At 36.8% G+C, this 23,631-nt stretch overlaps 1 protein-coding gene across 1 annotated transcript in view; it reads left to right on the top strand.

Annotated features, from left to right (window-relative positions):
* RDX (radixin) overlaps window positions 1–23,631 on the top strand; it is a 74,393-nt gene that overhangs the window by 32,305 nt on the left and 18,457 nt on the right. Inside the window, exons 8-14 of the mRNA XM_056107491.1 lie at window positions 1,230–1,326; window positions 2,280–2,443; window positions 9,698–9,828; window positions 14,988–15,148; window positions 16,498–16,590; window positions 19,399–19,632; window positions 20,929–21,089. Of these exons, the coding sequence (XP_055963466.1) occupies window positions 1,230–1,326; window positions 2,280–2,443; window positions 9,698–9,828; window positions 14,988–15,148; window positions 16,498–16,590; window positions 19,399–19,632; window positions 20,929–21,089 (1,041 nt within the window). The remainder of the gene's footprint in view (window positions 1–1,229; window positions 1,327–2,279; window positions 2,444–9,697; window positions 9,829–14,987; window positions 15,149–16,497; window positions 16,591–19,398; window positions 19,633–20,928; window positions 21,090–23,631) is intronic.

Below are 23,631 nucleotides of genomic sequence, written 5' to 3' on the forward strand. Positions count from 1 at the left end.
GGTAGTATAATGCATGCGTAATGAGTAAAGCATTCTGTAGAAAAATTATTTGCTATTTGCAGTCCCTGGTCTACTTAAGCAACATAAGAATAGTTGTGGAAAAGGGTTTTGGACATTTTTGCAGTGATGAAGGTGCAGCAACTTTGTGCATCAAAGGCATAAATATTAATACTGTTGAACCATGTTATCCTAACTACAATTACAAAAAAGAAATATGAAGGAATATGTAGAAATTAATACTCTAAACTCAACTAAAATATTTCTTTTGTTTCTGTCGGTGTCATAATTATTTCGCACTCTTGTTATTGGACCACTTAGACACATTTGATTGGTAATCTGAAATAGTAAAGTATATGAGAAGCAGAGACAAAATGACTTGTCCCCTCTACTTCCCTAAATCTCTGTGTGTTGGATGGTGAAGGTAGCTGTGAGTTGAAATCCCAATATTTATGCAGGATCTGGTTATGGAGATTTAAATTAATTTTGTTAAAATATATAATCATGTGTTGCTTAACACCATGATTATGTTCTAGGACATGCATCCATGTGCAATTCCATTTTGTGTAAAAACTGTAATGTAGTTAGTTGCTCATACCTAGACTGAACAGTCAACAACAGTGCTAGGTTTTTACGTGAAAACTATCTGTAGAGGCTACTGGCATTTAAAGCCAAACCAGTTTCTATTCTAGGTGATTTTAGAAAAGTAGGTATAATGCTTGCAAAATTCATAACATATCTGTGAAGTGTTTGGATAGTTATTTATTTTGGGGGTGATTTTTAGGGGTTTCAGACAAGGCTGGGGTTCAAACTTAGGTTCCTCCTATGTATGAAGCTTGAACTGTACTATTAAGCTACATTACCAACATCTTTAATTTTTGACTTATTTTTTTCATGGGGCGAGGGACACACCCAGTAAAGCTCAAGGTTTATTCCTGGCTCTGCACTCAGGAATCATTCTTGGTGGAACATAGTGGGTTACTGAAATCAAACCCTGATTGACTGCATGCAAGGCAAACATCCTACCATCTGTACCATTTCTCCGATCTCATTAGTGGATTTTTTAATTGATCAAATATCTCCTTAAAAGTATATTATGAGTAAATTAAAACTCTTAGAAGATCTGTAACTCTTAAAACCTATTTTTTTTCAGCTAAACTGGGGCCCCAAAAGTTAGGGATTTTGTCTGTTCTTTCTTGCTTTAAGTTAAATGAATATTTTCATTATTTAAGGTTAACTCCGAAAATTGGTTTTCCCTGGAGTGAAATCAGAAATATTTCATTTAATGACAAAAAATTTGTTATAAAGCCAATCGACAAGAAGGCACCTGTAAGTAAAATTCTTTCATGAGTATTATGTATTAACTCTTTAAAAATTTTTTTGCAGAAGTTTATCACTGAAAGATTGACATTGTTGGGTAGTGCATTTGCCTTATACATTGCTGACCCAGGTTTGATCCCCGACATCTCATATGGTTCCCCCGAGCACTGCCAGGAGTGATTCCTGAGTGCAGAGCCAGGAGTAACCCCTGAGCATTGCCGGGTGTGACCCAAATCCCCCCCTTGCCACTCCCCTCCAAAAAAAGATTGACATTGTTCGTGTATCAGATTGCTGCTGGAAATTACTCTTTTCACTGTTAATGAAATTAACGCTGTGATGAAATTGTGAATGTTACTAAAATTATTAAAATATATAAGGTTTAATCTTTCATAACATACATAGATTTTTATTTCAACTGGGATTGAACTGTAAGGTAGATAATAATATTTATTAGGACATATGGAAAGTAATTACTGTTCCCCATTCCTCAATTAAGCACTATTCCCAAGAAACAGTATTTTAGAATCTTGACTTTCTGGTAGTGAGAATGTCCTAGAGTAGTGCTATTCTAAATAAATTTTGTTTAAAACTTTGCATCTTAAACTTTATATTGTTGTACCTTGAATACTAGATTTAGTGCTTAGTATTCTTGATCTGTTACTAAGAAGATAAGAGATAAGGAGAACATTGATTGCTGTGAACAGAGGACTAGTTCTGAGGTTAATGGCAAAAGGTAAAGCAATGATCTCCATAGAGGTGAAGGAAAGATGCTCAGACTAACTAAAGAATTAATGATGCTTAAGTAACAATATGAACCTATCCATAGAACTGGAGAGGGATGAAAAGTGAACTGTTTATGTGTAAGCAGTATGATTTGAGAATTCATAAGCACATAAGTTAAAATTTTCTGTCATGAGAGTGTCTGTCCTTGGAAGACTTTGGATTTATGTTCCTTTGTTTAGGATTTTGTATTTTATGCACCTCGCCTGAGAATCAATAAGCGAATTTTGGCCTTATGTATGGGAAACCATGAACTGTACATGCGAAGAAGGAAACCTGATACTATTGAGGTACAACAGATGAAGGCACAGGCCAGAGAAGAGAAACATCAGAAACAGATGGAAAGGTATGAAATATAAAGCCTTTCATTGTTATTGTTGGGAGTAGGTTATCTAAAACTTAAAAGCACTCCTTTTACATATTTTATAAAATTTACATTTTATATATATATATTTTTTTGTATAAAAGTTGACAATAGTGTTCGCACTATACTTTTTTTTTTATTAGTGAAACACCATGAGGTACAGTTGTAGACTTACAAGTTGTTGTGCTTGGGTTTCAGTTGTACAGTGATCCAGTACCCATCCCACCACCAGTGCCCATTCTCCACCCCCACCAATCCCAGTATCCCCCCCACCACCACCCCCATCCCCCATCCCACCCTGCCTCTGTCATAAGGCACTCCCTTTTGTTCTATCTCTCCTTTTGGGTGCTGTGGTCTGCAGAAGAGACATTGGGTGGCACTCATGTTCGATCCATAGACTACTTTCAGCAGGCATCTCCCATCCTGGGCAGATCTTCCTGTTCTTGGGTGTTAGTCTCTTATTTTGTTACTTTATGTTACCCAGATGAATGCAGTCTTTCTATGTCTGTCCCTCTCTTTCTGACTCATTTCGCTTAGCATAATATTTTCCATGTAGTACCACTTGTATGTAAATTTCATGACTTTATTTTTTATAACTGCTACATAGTACTCCATTGTGTAGATGTACCAAAGTTTCTTTAACCAGTCTTCTGTTCTTGGGCACTCAGGTTTTTTCCATATTTTAGCTATTGTAAACAGTGCTGCAATGAACAAACAAGTGCAGATGTCACTTCAATTATACTTTTTTGCCTCTCTGGGATGTATTCCCAGGAGTGATATTGCTGGGTCAAATGGGAGCTCAATTTCTAATTTTTTGAGAGTCGTCCATACTGTTTTCCAAAAGGGTTGAACCAGTCGGCATTCCCACCAGCAATGAAGGAGGGTCCCTTTCTCGCCACATCCACGCCAACACAGGTTGCTTTTGTTCTTTTGAATGTGGGCCAGTCTCTGTGGTGTGAAATGATATCTCATTGTTGTTTTGATCTGCATCTCCCTGATGACTAATGATGTAGAGCATTTTCTCATGTGCCTTTTATCCATTCGGATTTCTTCTTTGAGAAAGTCTCTGTTCATTTCGTTGTCCCACTTTTTGATGGAGTTGGATATTTTCTTCTTGTGGAGTTCAACCAGTACTTTGTATATCCTTGATATCAACCCCTTGTCGGATGTGTATCTGGAGAATATCCTTTCCCATTCTGTAGACTGTCTTTGTATTTTGGTCACTGTTTCGTTGGAGGTGCAGAAGCTTCTTAGTTTAAGATAGTCCTATTTATCCATCTCTGTTTTCACTTGCTTGGCCAGTGACGTGACATCTTTGAAGATACCATTAGCTTCAATGTCATTGAGGGTTTTGCCAACTTTGTCTTTAATGTACCTTATAGATTCTGGTCTGATGTTGAGGTCTTTGATCCATTTTGATCTTACTTTTGTACATGGTGTTAGGCAGAGATCTAAGCCCAGTTTTTTTGCATGTAGTCGTCCAGTTTTGCCAGCACCATTTGTTAAAAAGGCTTTCCTTACTCCACTTCGCATTTCTTGCCCCCTTTTCAAAGATTAGATGGTCATATGTTTGAGGGAAGATGTCAGTATATTCAACCCTGTTCTATAGGTCTGCAGCTCTGCCTTTGTTCCAGTACCATGCTGTTTTAATTATTACTGCTTTGTAGTAGAGTTTGAGGTTCGGGAGGTTAATTCCTCCCATTTTCATTTTCCCAAGAACTGCTTTAGCTATTTGAGGGGGCTTATTGTTCCATATAAATTTCAGGAGTGTTTGCTCCATTTCTTTGAAGAATGTCATGGGTATCCTAATAGGGATCGCATTGAATTTGTACAGTCGCACTATACTTTTAAAATGAGTATATCAAGTTGGAAATCTGGGATCTTTTCTAAGAAAATATTTTTTTATAACTTTACAAATGTGCTTTTCTTTTATCATGCTTGCTATTAAATTAACATTGAGTTGGAAGTAGTAGCTTGAAGTTTTCAAGTTTGTTTTTCTTGTAACTGGCATTAATTTTGTTGACGTAAAAATGTGCTGCATATTTTGCTTTGAAACAAAGTCAGTGACTTCTTAAGTCTCTGTACAAAGTAGAATAATACCAGTACTCGCTAATCTCTAAATCATGATTCTGTTAGATTAAAAAAAGAATACTGTTAAATAGAGAAACTTTGAAATGGAAAGTTACTGAATAAAATTTCTTCTGATCCTAGAACTCCACTACTGAGTTCAGCAACATGATTTCCAAATATGAATCTAGATTAGTTTAGACTTTATCCTTGTATAAATCTGAGGCCATACTAAAGTGTTACTGAGAAAATTTTTTGTAGAATAGTAAAATATTCCGAAATAGATAGGATCTGAATCTGAAGAACTCAAGGTACTCCGATAGATAAAATAATTTTGCTTAACCTGTACTTTGAATTCTGATATTTAGTCTTTTTCTAAAAAGTTTTGTGTAATTCAGCGGTTTTGATTAATTTGATTGCTTCCTTCAAATTATATGCATTAGGGAAGTTTACCATGTCATGAAACATTTGATGGGTAGGGAAAGTGGCACCGCTAAGGCAGAGAAGTTCAGTGCAAGGGCCCAAGAATGCTGTGCTGCAGTGCTGGGGACACCCATGCCACCCTGGCAGTGCTGGAGCCTCCAGGGCTACACCGGGCAGTGCATCTAACCCAGGTAAGGCATTCTTGGCATGTGCCCTAATGCCTGTACCATCCCAGTCCCACAGACTTGTTAAAAAAAAATGTAGGTGTGAAACTTACCAATAATTCTGACCCTTTGAGAACATCCTAAATTGGGTTGATACTCTGACTGGACTTGGTCAGTGGATTACTTTTTAGAGCTAGTTTTACATGTGTTACTTTGTATATATATAGACTTTCCAACTCCCTCTCTCAAAGGCAGTCTTTTTCCTTACCCCTTTCCTCCCTCCCCTCTTACCTCTTCCCTCGCCCTCCTATTTTTTCTTCCTGTCTAGTTTTTACTCTCTTTTCGGCTTTTGTGATCACACCCGGTGATGCTCAGTGGTTACTCCTGGCTCTGCACTCAGGAATTACTCTTGGCAGTGCTCCGAGGGCCAAATGGGGTGCCAGGGATGGAACTTAGGTCAGCTATATGCAAGACAAACGCACTTCCTGCTGCATTATCACTCTGGCCCCGTCTTTCATCTTTCTCCTTTTCATTCCATCCTGTCTCTACTCAGATATCTCCACTGAAGTGTTAAATAAGAAATTGTATCTTGTGCTCTTTACCCCATAACGCCTGAACTATTATTATTATTATTATTATTTTTTTTTTTTTTGCTTTTTGGGTCACACCAAGAGATGCTCAGGGGTTATTCCTGGCTCTGCACTCAGGAATTACTCCTGGCGGTGCTTGGGGGACCATATGGGATGCCGGGGATCGAACCCAGGTCAGCTGCATGCAAGGCAAACGCCCTACCCGCTGTGCTATCGCTCTGGCCCCCTGAACTATTTTTTTTTTATCGTTTGCTTTTTGGGTCATACCTGGCAATGCACAGGAGTTACTCCTGGCTTTGCAACTCAGGAATTACTCCTGGCAGTACTCAGGGGACCATATGGGATGCTGGGAATCGTACCTGGGTTGGCCTTGTGTAAGGCAAATGCCCTACCTGCTGTGCTGCTGCTCCAGCCCCAACTATTTAATTTTGATGTTGATAAATTGTTTACATTTTAAACTTTAATTTGTCCATTTGTCTTTATTTCTTGGAAAAAGAGACTAATGTTGTATGGTTTCTGGTGTATGTAGTATGATTGGTAAATGCAGTTTGGTGGTGATGTTATATTTTAGTTACTCTAAGGCCTAGATAGAAGTTCCCAAACTTGTTTGGTCTCTTCATACCCTTTTTAGGAATAAAATCTTCCAATACCCTTCCTGGAAATCTCCCTTCTTAGGGGGAGGGGTATGAAAGAAAGTACCCCCTAATGGCACCTCTCTCTCTCTCTCTCTCTCTCTCTCTCTCTCTCTCTCTCTCTCCCCACTCCTGTGGTCTGATGGTCTGACCCACTTTTGGCAAAAACACAACATTAATAATCCCATGGTTTCTTCCAGGTAAATATTTATTTTGGTTTTGGGGCCACACCTTGTGGTGTTCAGGGGTTACTCCTTGCTCTGCACAGGAATCACCCCTGGCAGTGCTCAGGGAACCACATGCTGTACCAGAATGGAATTCGGATTTGACCACATGCAAGGCAAGCACTTTAACCCTAGTATTATCTCTGCCCCACTTAGGTGCGTTTTCACAGCCTTTCATTAGCAGTTACTTACTGACTGCCAGTAGGAGATCCTTGACTCTTTCATTCATTTGAATGCTTAGAGGAATATTTCCCAAACCAGGCTACACTAAGTGGAAATAGTATCCTTGGGTATAATTTGTGAGGCACTAAAGAAAACTTGGCTTTTGTTTTTTTCATTTTTTTTACAGTGAAAATAATTTTATTTACTTTACATTGTTGGACACTGGTTTGTGCTTTTAAAGTATTTGCTCCCAACTTGACAGCTCATTTTGTAATTCCTAAAAGTGTGGCTAAGTAGTTGGCCTGTTTAAAAATAGTGTTTATGGCCAGATAGCATTAAGTTAGCAGAGGGATATTCTGTGTCTTGGTTGTCTGCTATATCACTAAGAACATAGTTGGTGCAAAAAGTATAGGCTATAGGACTAGAGAAATGTGGGTGTGACTTCTCTTCAGACACTTGGAACAAGGAACTTCTGTTTCATTTTTTCTCTTGCTCTTCATGTGAAAATTATAGCTTTGCCCTCAGTGTTTTTTGTGAAGAAATGATATATGTATAGATATATAGATAGATAGCAAAATATAATGGCTATTACAATCTTTTCCATTGTATGTGTGTGTGTGTGTGTGTGTGTGTGTATTTTGCTCAGGATTACTCCTGGCTCTGCACTCAAGGATTACTCCTGGTGAGCTCAGGAGACTGTATGGAGTGTTGGGAATCAAACCTGTGTCAGCGGCTTGCATGGCAAACACCCTACCCTCTGTACCATTGCTCCAGATCCTGTAATAACTTTGAATAGTAATCAGTCCCATGCCTGAGGAATCTCTTCCTGATTGCCTGATTGCAGTTTTTTTTCCTGGTGGTAGGGTTTCCTAACAAAGGCTTCTATCTCCTTCCTACTTATCTGAATGCTCTGTGTGTGTGTGTGTGTGTGTGTGTGTGAGAGAGAGAGAGAGAGAGAGAGAGAGAGAGAGAGAGAGAGAGAGAGAGAGAGAGAAGAGAGAGAATGAGAATTGTGGTCACCCCTAGCAAAATCCTGGGGGTGGGGGATCTAGGGGCAACTTCTTGGGATTCTTGATCCAAGCTTTGTACTCTGCTATTTGAGTTATTGCCCCAGTCCGGATGCTGTCTTTTTGGTCCTTTTGTCCCTCGTGGAAACTTTTCTTCTGGGTTTCAGGTCAGTTTCTTTGTGAAGCAAGTTGTGGTGTAGATTTACTGAATTCACTAAAGGAAATAAACGTAGGTTTTCCCCAGTTGGTCATTTTGTCCCATGTCTTGTGACCCATTTCACCCATAGTTGATTTTTTTTGTTGTTTATTTGTGTTTTGGGGTCATGGCCAGCAATGCTCAGGGGTTGCTCTTGGCTCTGCACTCAGGAATTAATTCCTGGTGGTGCTGGGAGACTATATGAGATGCCTGGCATAGAACCTGGGTTGGCCAAATGCCAGGCAAGTGCCTTACCTGCTTTATATATGAATTTGTGCCACCCCCCATTATAACAAAGGTAAATTTAGGTTGTTGATTGTATATTAAATGTATATTATGTATATATTAAAGGCATACTTGCCTCATATCATAAAATATCTTCTTTAGATCAGCAGAAGCCCTCTGCCGGGAAATGACAAAAGCTTGACCAGTTATGAGCAGTTTTACTTTTAAATAACAAAATAATTTGGGCAGGCAACCATTTTCAGTCATTTAATAAATTAATATAAGCTATACAGTTTAACTCCTAAGATACTAGAAAATTCCATTTTTTCTGTCCTCCTTAGAGGCTATTTGCTGTTTGCAAATACCAGTTTTTAAAGACCAATTATTAAATGTATATATTAAATGTACATTATTATCTAATAACTTAGGGTCTCTAATGCTTATTCATGTGTACTTTTCTGACCTGTGACAGGGAGTCCGAAAATGCATGATGTTCCCCTTTGGTTGTATTAAAGAGAAGTTTTGTCAGGCCCGTGACAGAGGCAGTTAAGGCTGAAGGTTCCTGTGTACCAGGATCTCTAAACTGGTCTTTGCAAACAGAATTAGATGTCTGCTTACAGCTAATGGAATGGTCTAAGGGGGCTAGAAAAGTGGAATTTTCTAGTATCTTAGGAGTTAAACTGTATGCCTTATATTAATTTATTGTAATGACTGAAAATGGTTGCCTGCCCAGATTATTTCATTATTTGAAAGTAAAACTGCACATGACTGGTCAAGCTTTTGTTATTTCCCAGCAGAGGGCTTTTTCTGATCTAAAGAAGACATTTTATGATGTGAGGCAAGTATGCAGTTAGCTCCTGTTGTGCTGATGTATAAACAGTTGTGCTGATATTTAACAATAAACTGTATATTGTTAAAGTTCTTTCCTTGTGCAAGTTACTCTCATATTTTCATCTTAGTCATGTCTGCATTAGAAACATGCTTTGCACATAAGGGACAGTTTTGTGGTTTATAAATTTTATAAATTCCTTTGGTAACTTACCTAAAGTAATTGTTTATAATATTTTAACTTTTGGGACCACATGCAGCGGTTAAATTCCTGGCTCAGTGCTTGCTGGTGCAAACTTGGAGTTTCTGCGTGTAAAGCACTCTTAGAGTTAATCGCTTCTGCCCAGAATATTTGCCTGGATTTTTCTTTGCTTTCTTTTTTTAAATTTTTTGCTGTTTTTATATTGCTAGAATTTTGACCCTGGTCCTCATTTATGCAGGGCAGTGCTCTACTGCTTAGCTATAAAATCTCAGTCTCTCAGTATTTTTAAAGCAGTCAGTGACTGTATCTATTGAAACCCTCCAATTCAAAAAATGCATCATAATTTAGTTTTATGTGTTTTTAATAGCATAGTTCCTCTTTGTATGTTTTGCCATTTGCTGGATATAATGAAGACTCGAAATATTTATGTTGTGGTTTCTCTAGTCTATACTTAGGTTTCACGTGAATATTTCTTATTTACTGATTGGTAACAGAGCAATCACAATTTCTTTTAAGGGCACAATTAGAAAATGAAAAGAAGAAAAGAGAAATAGCGGAAAAGGAAAAGGAAAGAATAGAACGGGAAAAGGAAGAGCTGATGGAACGTCTAAGGCAAATTGAAGAGCAGACAATGAAAGCTCAGAAAGGTAAAAAATGCTTTGGACGTTGGGTGCAAATTGTTGCATAAAAGTGGAAGCACATCCTTATCATTATAAAGTGAGGCACATTCAACTATATATGATGCCTGTGTATTCTTCTCATTTATCTAAAATTTCAGTATATTCATGTGTGTTTTTATGATATATTGTAAATTATTGCATATGTAATTTACAATTTTTTGGTTTGGGGGCCAATCCCCGTGTTTCTCAGGAGCCGTGTGATCCTAAGGTAAGCTGCTTGCAAAAGGCAACAATTTTCTCTGGTCCTGAATTCCTCTTACTGTGAAGGTTTCCTAAATAAAAACATATTTCAGTATATTTTTAAGCACTTTTTTTTTTTTGCGGTGCTGCATTTATATGTAGAAGTTCTTTGAATAACTGTTTCTTTCAACTCTGTTATGTCACATGTTGATGAGAAAAAATAAATCTGGGCCAGTGTTGAGCAAGATGATATTATTTAAGGACCTGGTTTCATTTAAATTGTTTCACTTAAAAAGTCGCAGCTTCGAAGAACTTAACAACATCGAGGACTTAATGTGCTTTAAGGCTTCTAAGTGATTTGGGCCATTTGAAGCTATTCTGATTATAGCGACTAATGCTTGCTCTTTTGGAACTAGCTCAGAATTTTATTTCAGTGTATTAAATAACCAATACATAGATGTGTTAAGGGGCTTTTGTTTGTTTTTGATAGCATGTTTGGAAAAAGTCACAAACCCACTTCCAAGGAAGGTTGTATGGCTAAAATGCTATGGAAGAAAGGCTGCCTTGGGTTTAGAATGTAGTTTATATTAACTCGAGGACATAGTACTTTAAAAGAACAAATAGCAGGGGAGAAAAAATAGGATGTTTTGCAGAATAGATCCTTAGCAGTAGAATTTGGGCAATAATATAAAATCTCCATTATTTGTAAACTCTGCTGCATTTTGAGCACGCATGTGTGCGTGCGTGCATGTATGTGTGTGTGTAGGAGTTATTTTTGTAGTTTGACAGAAATAGGGTACATGTGATGTTAATAAAGTGATAGTATAGAATAAGTGCCATACAAATAATATAAATAATACTTTTAAAGGAATGCCTCAATGTGCCAGGGTATTTGATTTCTTTTTAAGGAAAGTTTAAATTTTGTTACTGGTCTGATACTAAAGAAAAGTTTATATAATACAAAAGTTTATATAATACCTTTTCTTGGAGAATACTTACTGAATCTTTCAGTTTTATTTATTTAGGGTAAATAATAAAGATATAATGATTTATATGTAGAAAACAACTCAAATAAGGAAACATTAAAGAATATGAGGAGAGGCTGGAGAGATAGCACAGTGGGTAGGGTGTTTGCCTTGCATGTCGCCAATCTGGATTCTAATTCCCAGCATCCCATATGGTCCCCTGATCACTGCCAGGAGTAACTCCTGAGTGCAGAGCTAGGAGTAACCCCTGTGAATTGCTGGGTGTGACCCAAAAAATAAATAAATAAAAGGGCACAAGGCCTTAAGAAATAAATGCCCTTAGATACTTAAAAAATATGAGGAAGATAGAACATAAGAAAGTACAGAGCATCCTGTCAAGACAATTTCAGATCAGTCATCTTGAGGCAAAGAATGATCAATTTATCTTTTTTTTTAAATAAAACTTTCCTAGATTATACCAAAGTCTGCATGATTATCTTTTATTCTAAATTTTCTTTCAAATACAGTTATTCTGATCATACCTAACTTATATTTAATATTATAAATTTTTGACATTTTGTTTAAGAAGAATTTTTGCTATGCATCATAATTATCATTTTCTTTCAAAAGAATTCTTACTACAGTTATTATTTGAAGTGAGTCAGATATCATTAAAGAGCACTCATACCATTTAACCTTTCCATAATTTATCAAGTCATTTATATTTATCATTTTTAACATCTTGAAGATGTATTGGTTGAGATGATACAGCTATACTTATATTCTTTTTCAACAAATTTTAAAGTGGATTCCTGTTTTCAGAAAGACTGTCACAGATCTGGGGGTGTGGCTCAGTTGGAGAGCACTTGCTTTGAATGTTTGAGGTTTTGGCTTTGATCCCTGGCACTGTGTGATTTTCCTAATACTATCAGGTGTGATGACATTTTAGTTTTTAAAAAGGCTACAGATTTTTTGTGGAGCAGCTTGGGATATACTGATTTCATTCAGAATTGTATGTAACCTCTTAGTTTGCATGAGTATTTGTGCTAGGTATATAGTCTTGAATAAGTAAATAAATAAACGGTTTCTTACTTTCATATAGCTCTGATCTCTGCCATCTCTGCTTCACTACATTAGAATAGCTAATACCTAATTTTTTTTATACGGCAAAGCAAATACATGATTCATGGAATGACATTCTTACTTTCACAACTTCCTTACATAAGGAGTAGTACACTACATATAGATATACATATCTTTTTGCATCTCTTTTCATTTATTATTATCTTAAGAATCACTATATGTATTCATAGAGGTCTTTCATTTTGACGATGGCATAATCAGTTAATAAAATAATAAAATTTATTAGTAAGTTGCTTACATGTAAGACCAATGTTTTTTTTTTCCCTTTTATTTTTTTTTTTCCCTTTTTGGGTCACACCTGGCGATGCAAGGGGTTACTCCTGGCTCTGCACTCAGGAGTTACTCCTGGCGGTGTTCAGGGGACCATATGGGATGCTGGGAATTGAACCCGGGTTGGCCGTGTGCAAGGCAAACGCCCTACCCGCTGTGCTATCTCTCCAGTTTCAAGACCAATGTTTTAAGATAGCTTTTCCAGTGAATAATTTGCTTTTTGTGTGTGTGTTAGTCATCAAAACCCAGGGCTTTACATATGTGAGTCATGTGACTTACCTCTGATCCATGTTTTGGGCCCTATCATCACATAATTGATTTTATAATGTCTGTGGGATTTAGATTGAACTTTGATTTGCCTTTTTTTTTTAGCTTGAACTGAGAATAATGTCTTTGGTTTATTCCCAATTAAGCAACATAGCCATACTCATTAATATAACACCATATGGATTATTGAAGATTGCACCCAGGTCGGCCTGATACCAAGCCAGTACCTTACTCGCTTTGCTATTGCTCCATCCCCCCCCAAACTACCAGAATGTAATATAGAATTCTGTGTGTTTTTTTAAAATTTTTCTTTTTGGGTCTCAGTTGGCAATGCACAGGGGGTTACTCCTGGCTCTGCACTCAGGAATTACTCCTGGTGGTGCTGTAGGGGATCATGCTGGGAATCGAACCTGGGTCAGTTGCTCCAGCCCCTTAATGTATAATTCTTAATATACCACAAAACAACTGTTTCTTTGTCCATCCACCTTTTTCAACTTGATAGCAATTATAGCAAGCTTAAATTAAGAAATGTTGGAGAATGTTTAAAATTATAATTTTATGGACCAAATTTCTTTCTCATAGAAAGTTTTGTTATGAGAGAAAATCATTTTTTATTTTTGTAAACTTATAAATAAATTTGTTTGTATAATACGTCATGTGCTTTGTTTTATAAATAATTCCAGATAGAATGATCATAAACGTCTGATAGGCTGGCTTGGTTGCCAAGTTTTTGAATCTTAGAAAGCAAATTCTAAATGAATAAACTTGGTACTTAGGTGTGTTAAACAGGAGTGTATTAATATACTAATACTCTATGAACATTAACATGTTAATACTAGGTCCAGTTCTTGGCACCCCATAGGGTTTCCCAAGCATCTAAGAGTTATTGCTGAGCACAGAGCCAGGAGTAAGCCCTCAGTATGCCAAGTGTGGTACAACCCTCCATCCAATGCCATACATTTAACTTAGCCACAAATATGTATGTTATTTTATCAAAAGTTTAAATTCCAGGGCTGGAGTCAAAGTGCATGGGTTAAGGTGTTTGCCTTGTATGTAGCCAACCAAACTCATTTTTTCATTTCAGCCCTCTAAAAACCTAATGAGTCTTAACTGCAATTACTTATGCTGGTGCTGAGCAAGACCAGCACAGACACAAATAGTTTGTGCACTATAGTTGGCTTTTAAAACTCAGAGTTTGTGTTTTTTCTTTTACCTAACATATATGGGGAAAAAATCATTTTTGAGTGACATCACATCCTTATAAATAGGTGGTATCACATTGTTTTCTGTTGCATTTTTTTATTAATTAATACATTGAATCACCGTGAATTACAAAGTTACTCTGATTAGGCGTACAATGTCTGAGCATCGGTTCCATCACCAGTGCCCACTTCCCCCCACCAATGTTCCCAGTTTCCCTCCCAAATTGTACTGTTTTAATAAGTATTGATATCCATGTAGTCTCAAAAAAGTCTTTGTGTTTGAGGAATGAATTTCACCAATAACTCAAAAGTTTCCAGTAATATATGTAATTCACATCACATGTGTTTGTTAGTATTGTTTTCAGTCTTAATGTATTTACTAATCTAAAACAACTGTAAAAATATTTGTTTCAAAGTTTGCTTTGGGAGCAGGGAGGCGGGTATTGGTTATACTCATCAGTGCTCAGGGCTTACTCCTGGTTCTGTGCTCATGGATCACCTCTTGCAGAGCTCAGGGTCCCATGTTGGGTGCTGAGGATCCAGCCCGAGTCAGCTGTGTGCAAGGCAAACACCCTACTCTGATACAAATCACTCTGATCTCTGAAGTATATGATATTATAGATATTTAAAATAGCATTTTGCTTAGTTACACAGAAAATATATATATATTTATTTATGTATTTATAGGGGCCAGAGCAATAGTACAGTGGTTTGCCTTGCACATGGCCGACCAAATTCAATTTCTGGCATCCCATATGGCCCTCTGAGCACAGCCAGAAGTAGATTCCTCCTGAGTACAGAGCCAGAAGTCATCCCTGGTATGACCCCCAAAAAAAACAAAAACAAAAAAAATTATAGCTTTATGGCATAGTTGAAGTTTCAGAAATTTTTGTTTATTTACATTTTTTAATTGTGTGATAGGGGGTTTTGTTGTTATTTATTTAGCTTTTGCCAATTTCAAAAGAATTTTTTAATGTTCATTTCCAAATGTGCTAAATTTTAGAATCTGCAGATTAGATGTCCTGCTCCTATTTGGGCTTCTTTGATGATGAAAATCACTGGCAATTCTTCTAATATACCATACTAATATGTTTGACAGAACTAGAAGAACAGACTCGAAAAGCCCTAGAACTGGACCAGGAACGAAAACGAGCAAAAGAAGAAGCAGAAAGGCTTGAAAAAGAACGTCGAGCTGCTGAAGAGGCCAAGTCTGCAATAGCAAAACAAGCTGCTGACCAGATGAAGAATCAGGAGCAGCTAGTAAGGACCCTGTTTTGGTTTTCTGTTTGAGAAGAAGGAAAGTGTGAATAAGTATTGAATGAATCCTATAAAACTTAGTTTATTTCACTACTGTAAAGCAAAAACACAACTTGGAAACAAGCCATCAACTTTTGATTCTGCTTAACAAAAAGCAAAACAGAATAATATAAACGACCTATTGCCAATAAAAAGATTCTGTTTTACTTAGGCTTTGCATAAGCCTAACCATAAGCATACTTTGTGTTCGATTGGTAGTATAGTCTTACTTGTACAACTGACTAAATAGCCTGACTAAAATATATAACTAAATGGCACGACTAAAATATTCTTCATTTAAATATTCAGGCAATTACTATGTATCTTTGTGTCTCTCAGAGCCTTAGATCCATTTTTTTAAAGTTGCCATTAAAAAATGACAATCATAATATCTCCTAACAGGATTGTTGGGAAATCAAAAGAAATTATTTGAAATAATGTTCTTTAAGCCAGAGCAATATAGCAGCGGGTGAGGCTTGTGCCTTGCAAGCGACCAACCCTGGTTGGCTTCCTGGCATTCCATATTTTTGGTCCCTCAAGTCTTCCAGAAGTGGTTCCTGAGTGCAGAGTCAGGAGTAATCCCTTAGCATTGCCCGGTGTGCTCTCCCCCCAAAAAAAGGTTCTTTAAAAAGTGAACATTTTATTGTTTATGTATGTGTATATTCGTCAGTTGCCTCGAGCAGGCCCCAGTAACGTCTCCTTCATCCTAGCCCTGAGATTATATTCAAGGCTCTTTAGGAGAATGAGACCCATCATTGTTACTGGTATTTGGCATATTGGGTACGCCAAGGAGAGTTTGCCAGACTCTGCCGTGTGGGCAGGCTACATTCGGGAGCCTGCCAGTTTGTCAAAGTAGGAATGAGATGTCATAATAAGATGTCGCGCGGCCGCGAATGCGGCTGTGCGGTTCCGGGAGCTGGTTTTTATGTTATATGTGGTACAATTGTTTCTTTTATAGGATTTAGCATTGCTTTATTGATAGAGGTAAAAAGAAAAAAAACCTTTAAGTCATTTTAAGTTTCTGCTAATATAACAGGAGTAACAACTTATCTATAGAACAGTAAAATATTGTTCAGTTTGTCTCCTTAGTTCATGATTATGTCATTAGATTAACTGTAAATGAGATACTTATGAGATATAAATTTAAAATATTTTAAATGAGATATATATTTAAAAAATTACACCTTTTAAAAGTGGAAGTGGCCTAAGAAAAGTACAAAACAGCTCACGCACAAATATCAAAGCTTCGTTGACATAACATGAATGGTTGAAAGTGTTAAGTTTTTTTGTGCTGGGCATTTTGTTTGTTTTAGGCGGCAGAACTTGCTGAATTTACTGCCAAGATTGCACTGCTAGAAGAAGCCAAGAAGAAAAAGGAGGAGGAAGCTACTGAGTGGCAGCACAAAGTAATCATTTTTTGTTGATTCACTGCCATTTATTAAAAATTTGCTTTGTACCTAGCTCTTTACTGGTTTATAAAGATGAAGAAAATATACTGTCAGGTTTAAGAGGGGGAAAGATACCTATGTGTGAATGTGATTTTATTATACTGAATGTACTCTACTGATGTAAGCTAAGTTCTTTGGCAACACAGGGAAGGTGATTGATTTCTGTGGGAATGAGGTAGGTATTGGGGAAACTGTTAGAAATGTAAGCTGAAATATTGAGTAAAATAGTAACTCTAGTTCTAGGGAAGCATAGATTTAGAGTTTTTAGTAGACTAAACAAACAGTCCTTCAGAGAAGCCTAATGAGAACAGGAAATGTGGATATTTAAATGATTCGAGAACAACCAATAAGCAAGAATGTTCAGACCATAAATTCAAAGATGGAATGTCAGGGAGAAAATTAAGTAATTTTCTAATAATAGTATCTCTTATGCAATTATAATAATTTTCTACACATAAAAGTGTATAGTTACATGATTTTCTGCTTTTTTAAAATTTTTTTAAAAAACAGAATTGTTTTTGTTCACTACTAACTGCTTATAGCTGCTTAGATTTCACTGGGACAGTCCAGAGAGATAGTCCAATCGGTAGGGTACTTGTCTTGCATGTAGCTAACCCATGTTCTATCCTCGGTACCCTATATGGTACCCCGAGCCTGTCAGGAGTGATTCCTGAGCTCAGAGCCAGGAGCAAGACCAGAGCACTGCTAGTTGTGGCCCCAAATTTTCATTGGGAAGTCATTTTTAATAAGTGTAATATATATATATGTTACGAAAAAGAGTAAAAATAAGTTACACAACTTCATTTGGATTTTATAAATGCATTCATTAACATATCCTTTTAAAAAATAGCATCACAGCTCCAGTATATGGGTTAGGTGCTTGTCTTGTCAGCAGCTGACCCTGGTCCAGTCCTTCCTGGCATCACACATGGTCCCTTAAGTACGGAACCAGGAGTAAGCCCTTAGCACAGAGCCCCTTGTAGGTCAGAGACAGCCCCCACCCCACCCCCAAAAATAGACATCTTAGAGGCAAATTCTGTGTTTCATAGAGATTAGGAAAGGCACACAACAGGAAAATTGCACCCCCATACATCTCACTGTTTGAATACTTAATTGCATATTCCTCTAGATCTCCCTAGTTTACATGGATGTGTGCATACATGTGTATATGTTCAGAGTGAGGTCATGTTATACTTAAATACTGTTCCATTGTAGATCATCTTTATCTCTTGTACTATTAGACTCTATAATCAAAAATTGCCTGAAAAGTCATTTCCAAGCAGTTCTTAATTAGTTCCCTGTCCCTCTCTTGCTTCTGATAATGTTGTGATGACGGATTTGCACACATGCCTGCCTGTGGTGCTTGCACTTTTTTTTTTCTTTTTTTAGTTCTGGCGCTCGCTGAGGTTCACACATCAGGTTGTGGTGCTTGCACACTCGGCCGTGGTGCTCACCGAGGTTTGCACTCCTTTAGTTGTGGTGCTAGCACATGTGCTCACCGAGGCTTCCACTCTTAGTTGAGGCACACAAATTGTAGTGGTGCTCGCTGGGGGTCACGGTGCTCACCAAGTGCTTTCTAGAAGAGCCTCCTGGCTGTGGTGCTAGTACTTCTTTTTTGCTTGAAGTACTCACACCTGGCTTCGTTCTGGCGGGAAATTGTGTGTTGCTCTGGGATCACAGAGCTGAGCTGCTGGGTTCAAACAACAGGACTGCCTGGATTGGCTTTCCACACAAATGGAAATGGGCAAATTGAACACATGACTTTGTGCTTATTGATAGGTCCTCTTTAGCCACCGTGTCAGGCTCCCAAAGTCTTTCAGACTTTTTCTCCCAAAAAGTCAATTTTTCAGACCTTTTCCAGAGAAGTTGCATTGCATGCGTTTGCACTGTCTCTTTTAATGTAGGACAGTCCTGTAATAATTGCCTATTAAAAATAACTGCAGATTGTCCCTGCTCCTGTATCTGTCTAGTTTGTTTTGAATGGTATCATTCAGCTTGTTCTGTAATCAGCAGGATATCCTATAAACTGGAAGAACTTCAGTTTGGGGCTGTTTTGCCTCAGAAGTGTAGGTTCATGTAATTTATCATTCATACTAGAGCATTTTGAAAGTGAAAGGGGAAGTGTTGCACTAACACAGCAGTGGAAAGCAAGGCTTTTCCAGGCAAACCAATACAGTATCATCACCCAAATATTAGTTTTGTATACTTCGTGTTGTTTCAAAAGGTACTTATTTCATTTACCTACTAATGTTGATTTTAACCATTGGTTTGGAGTAATGACAATCTGATTCTTTTGAATGTGTGGTTGTATTTTTCCTCTTGTGTCTAAAATGTCTTCTCCTAGGTGTGCCATCCTTTGACAGTATATTAATACCATTTTTGGGTAACTATTTTCTTGAAAACATTAGCAGCAATTTTTGATTCAAACAAGAATTAATTTTTTTAGGGATCACAAAGTTATGTTTTTTATTCTATCACTCTTACTGTCCTGACATTCTTCTGTAAATAAAGAGTTGTCACCGATAGGGCTTGTTTTTATTACCTTTAGTAACAGGGATGGAGTGCTGAGAGAGAGAGAGAGAGAGAGAGAGAGAGAGAGAGAGAGAGAGAGAGAGAGAGAGAGAGAGAATCTGAAATCAAACCAGAGAGAGAGAGAGACTCTGAAATCAATCCAGGGCCTCTTCCCACATCTCTACCCCTTTACTTAATTGTTTTGATGATCAGTTTTTAATATCAATTGCTGATAGGTTTATTTTTAATATTCAGGCCTTTGCTGCTCAGGAAGACTTGGAAAAGACCAAAGAAGAGTTAAAAACTGTAATGTCTGCCCCACCTCCACCACCAGTTATTCCTCCAACAGAAAATGAACACGACGAACATGATGAGAATAATGCAGAGGCTAGTGCTGAACTATCAAATGACGGGGTGATGAACCATAGAAGTGAGGAGGAACGTGTAACAGAAACACAGAAAAATGAGCGTGTTAAGAAACAACTACAGGTATTTGCAATTTGTAATCAATTGCACATGTAAAGTATGGTTTGCGTTTTTTTCTTTCATTAACTGTGATGAGAAAGGAATGTTTGATTTTTGGTAGTCTTTAGCACATGTTGACCTATGATGATGACCTATCATGATTATTTGGCTTTTAGTTGTATTACTTTTCTGCTGTTGTATAATCTCACTGTCACTGTCACTGTCCTCCCATTGTTCATTGATTTGCTTGAGCGGGCCCAGTAACGTCTCCATCTTGAGACTTGTTGTTACTGTGTTTGGCATATCGAATACGTCACGGGTAGTTTGCCAGGCTTTGCCGTGCGGACGAGATACTCTCAGTAGCTTGCCGGGCTCTCCGAGAGGGGCGGAGGAATCGAACTCGGGTTGGCCATGTTGGCTGTTTGCAAGGGAAACACCCTACCTGCTGTGCAATTGCTCCAGCCCCTGTATAATCTCATTGCATAGAATAGAGTTATGTAATCAGCCCTTAACAAGTAAGTTGATTAAATTTGATCTGTATTTTAATGCTGTGCTTAAGTAACAAGTGAATTTGTTTTTCAAACAATAAGCAATGGTAACTTAATTGACTACCTCTATGGTATTACAAAACTTGAATTGCATATTCAGATTTTATAATTGCAAAAGGCCAGATTATTAAGTGTATTAGGTCAACTCTTATTATGCAACTCTTTTTTTTGGAGGCATTGAGGATCACAGATAGCAGCTATTAGCAGGATTGTGTGTGACACATATGAGAAATCAGGGGATGGACTCACAAGTATATTCTTACAAGATGGCAAGTCAGGCTCTCCAAGCCGTTATGCTACTATTTTCCCAGACTAACTATAGGACATTTTAATATCAGATCTCTTGCCCCCACCCCATATCAGTTCTCTAACTTTTTAATTGGCTAAATCTTTTATTAATAAGGAAAAGAATTAGAACTTTTGGATAAAGCTTTTCAGATGGTATTCATTTAGGTGTTTATAATAGTTACATTAAACCTTTTGTTTTTGATAAAAAAGTAAAAGTTATTTAGAAAAATACGCAAAACCTGTCACTGATGATGAGAGTAGAAATGAAAGACCGTGACTGTTCTTCCCTAACCACTATCACCACCAATACTAAAACTAAAAACACACTTTAAAGAAAAAAAAATATTTATAATGGAAATTTAACATACTGAAAACTCAATTTTATATGTATTTTTTACTTTTATGTCTCAAGGTTTTTATAATAAAAAATTTATATATATGTACATACACGCATATATTCATATTCTTTGTTTTCAAACCATAGGCATTAAGTTCAGAATTGGCCCAAGCCAGAGATGAAACCAAGAAAACACAAAACGATGTTCTTCATGCTGAGAATGTTAAAGCAGGTCGTGATAAGTACAAGACTCTGCGGCAGATTCGACAAGGCAATACAAAACAGCGTATTGATGAGTTTGAAGCAATGTGAGAGCTGTTATTTTGCATACATGTTCTTCATAAGCTGAACCACCAACAGAGAAAAGCAGGCCTTTGCAGATTGATGGAGTGCATCCCACCTTGCCAAAGCACTTACACCAGATTGACTGTAGTGGCTAAAAGACACATTTAAGGGGAAGTTCTTCAGCATTTTGGCAGTGTGATATCATGCTTGGTTTTCTTTTTTTCTTTTTGGGGCCAGGGAATGGAGAACCGCGTTTCATCGCCTCCTTTCACATTTTTCATTTTGCATTTTTTTTCTGTTCAAGGTTAACACTAATTATCATGTCTGATAAGTGTGTATGTATGATGTAAGTACTTGGTACATTTTAAAGGATGATGGTGACTTAGTGAGTGTCATGTTAGAGTACTCTGTTCCCTTGTCCCTTCCATTTTCTTCTTGTATGTATTTCTGTATTTTTCCCTCATTCATAATTTCCATCTTCCCATGCCCATAGCCACTGTTCTGCCTCTGAGCTTTGGCAGCATTTAAAATGAGGGTCGTGACAGGGTGACAGTCTTTAATCATTGGGATAGCTATGAATCATGAAAATGATGAGAACGTTTAAATAGTACAGTGTGCAGCTGGTGGCTAATTTTTTAAAACCCCAATTTAGCCAATTATTGGATATTGGTTATTTGCTTAAAGTTTGACTGCTGAATTGATTAGCATTTTGTATCATGTCATCCTTTCATTTTCTTTGCCTGCCATTTCACAGATGTGTAGACAGCAGGTGGTATTTTCCTGGAATTTGTGGATAAAACAATACCTGCAAATAACAGTTTGCTCCGAAAGATCTTGAAAGATTTATTATTTTATAGATTAATATAGACGTTATAATTAATAAAAGAAATATGCATTTCCTAGTAATTGAATATATACTTTTTTTTAATTAACTTTTTTGGAAGGGCAGTATATGAGAACCTGAGCCCCAGGAGGGTACAGTGATACTACCTCACTACTGCACCTGGCGTGACTGGTTGCCCAAACACAATGAAATGTGTAGCTGTTTGTTCTACAGGACATCATGATACTTTCATTCATGAAGGGATATTTTTGACATTTCCTTTTCCTTCAAAATATCTGAGTGCTAATTTTTTAACTGCCTTTATGTTGCTGAATTGTGGGATTCTGAATTACATTATACTTGTAAGCTCTCCTTGATATATACTGTCTTCTGGGCTGTCTTCTGATTGTCTTCTGGTGTTCTGTGTCTGAGGAAGTGTGTATGAGTGAGTGTATGAATGGGTGTGAATGTGTGACAGAGGAGAGATTGCCCTTGTAGCATCTGAAAATTGTCTGTACCTTCATTTCTCAGTATAATTGTTCCATGATCATTTTAGTATACTTGGTTTCTAAATCTTTTTTTTTTAATATCTAAGAATACTTAAATTGGGTTTGTTAATTCTATTTAGCGGATTATAGTTTTAGGTTATGTTAATTTCAATTATGTCATAAAGAAATCTTTCCAGTTTGGAAGATGCTTAAATATCCTTATGTTCTAACATCATTTTAATTGTAAAACATCTAGATTTGAAGATAGGAAAGCCTTGTTTTCTCTGTGTGGTTCAGCTACTTTCCATTTTGGTATTACACAGTCAAATTTACATTTATCTATTAAAATTGCCATTTTGTTAAACATTTTTCATGCATAGTAGATTCAAGTTGTGTCTGAAAATATCTCTTGTGCTTTTTTGATTTTGCTGACTTTAAAAGGATTAATCTGGGCAGACATTATAAAAAGGAAAAGTTGCATTTAATATATTTTTCGATTTAATAGGACAAAAAATAAACTGGTTAACCTTGAAGTGACTGTTGTTTGGTGGTTGTGCATATACTTCAAAATACTAGGGAAAGAATATTTCTACGTGCAGCATATTAGAGGATAGAAGTAAACTCTTCTATGCATGCTTTAAAAGTTGTCTTCACCTTTCCAAAAACACATTCAAACAATGCCATAATAGAGAAAGCTTGGACTTTCCTTGGACTTTTATTAATAATCTCCATTTTGAACTGTGTGCACTACCATTGCTACATCAGTTTGGTATCAGTGTTGAAAAACTACCAGTTATATTTGCTGTTTATAATCTATATGTAGATTAGGATTAAAATGGATTTTATCCATTTTTAAAGCTGTGTGAATTTTTCTAAACAGAAACAACTATTTGCAATATGGGTTTTCATAGTGATTAAACTAATGATGACTTTTATTATTAGAAGTGGAGAGCACATGTTCATATAGTAATGTAAAAATATATTAATGAGTATTTGGTAAATTCCATCAGGCTTTTACCATTAGCATAATTTTGTGTTGTACAATTAAGTTACAATTACATCTAATTTTGGATAACATTGATTAACAATAAAGTGATGAAAGCTAATGCCTTCAAGGTCCATTGTTGTTATTTAACCATGAATTTCTTATATATTTCCAAAAATCCTAATCTCTGTTGGACCCATGAATCATCACATTTTAGAAATGAAAGGTAGATGGGGAAAATCTTCAAAGATAGCTTTTCTTGATTAAAA

This window comes from Sorex fumeus, unplaced genomic scaffold (genome assembly GCF_029834395.1).
Source record: "Sorex fumeus unplaced genomic scaffold, SorFum_2.1 ptg000169l, whole genome shotgun sequence".
Lineage (NCBI taxonomy): Eukaryota > Metazoa > Chordata > Mammalia > Eulipotyphla > Soricidae > Sorex > Sorex fumeus.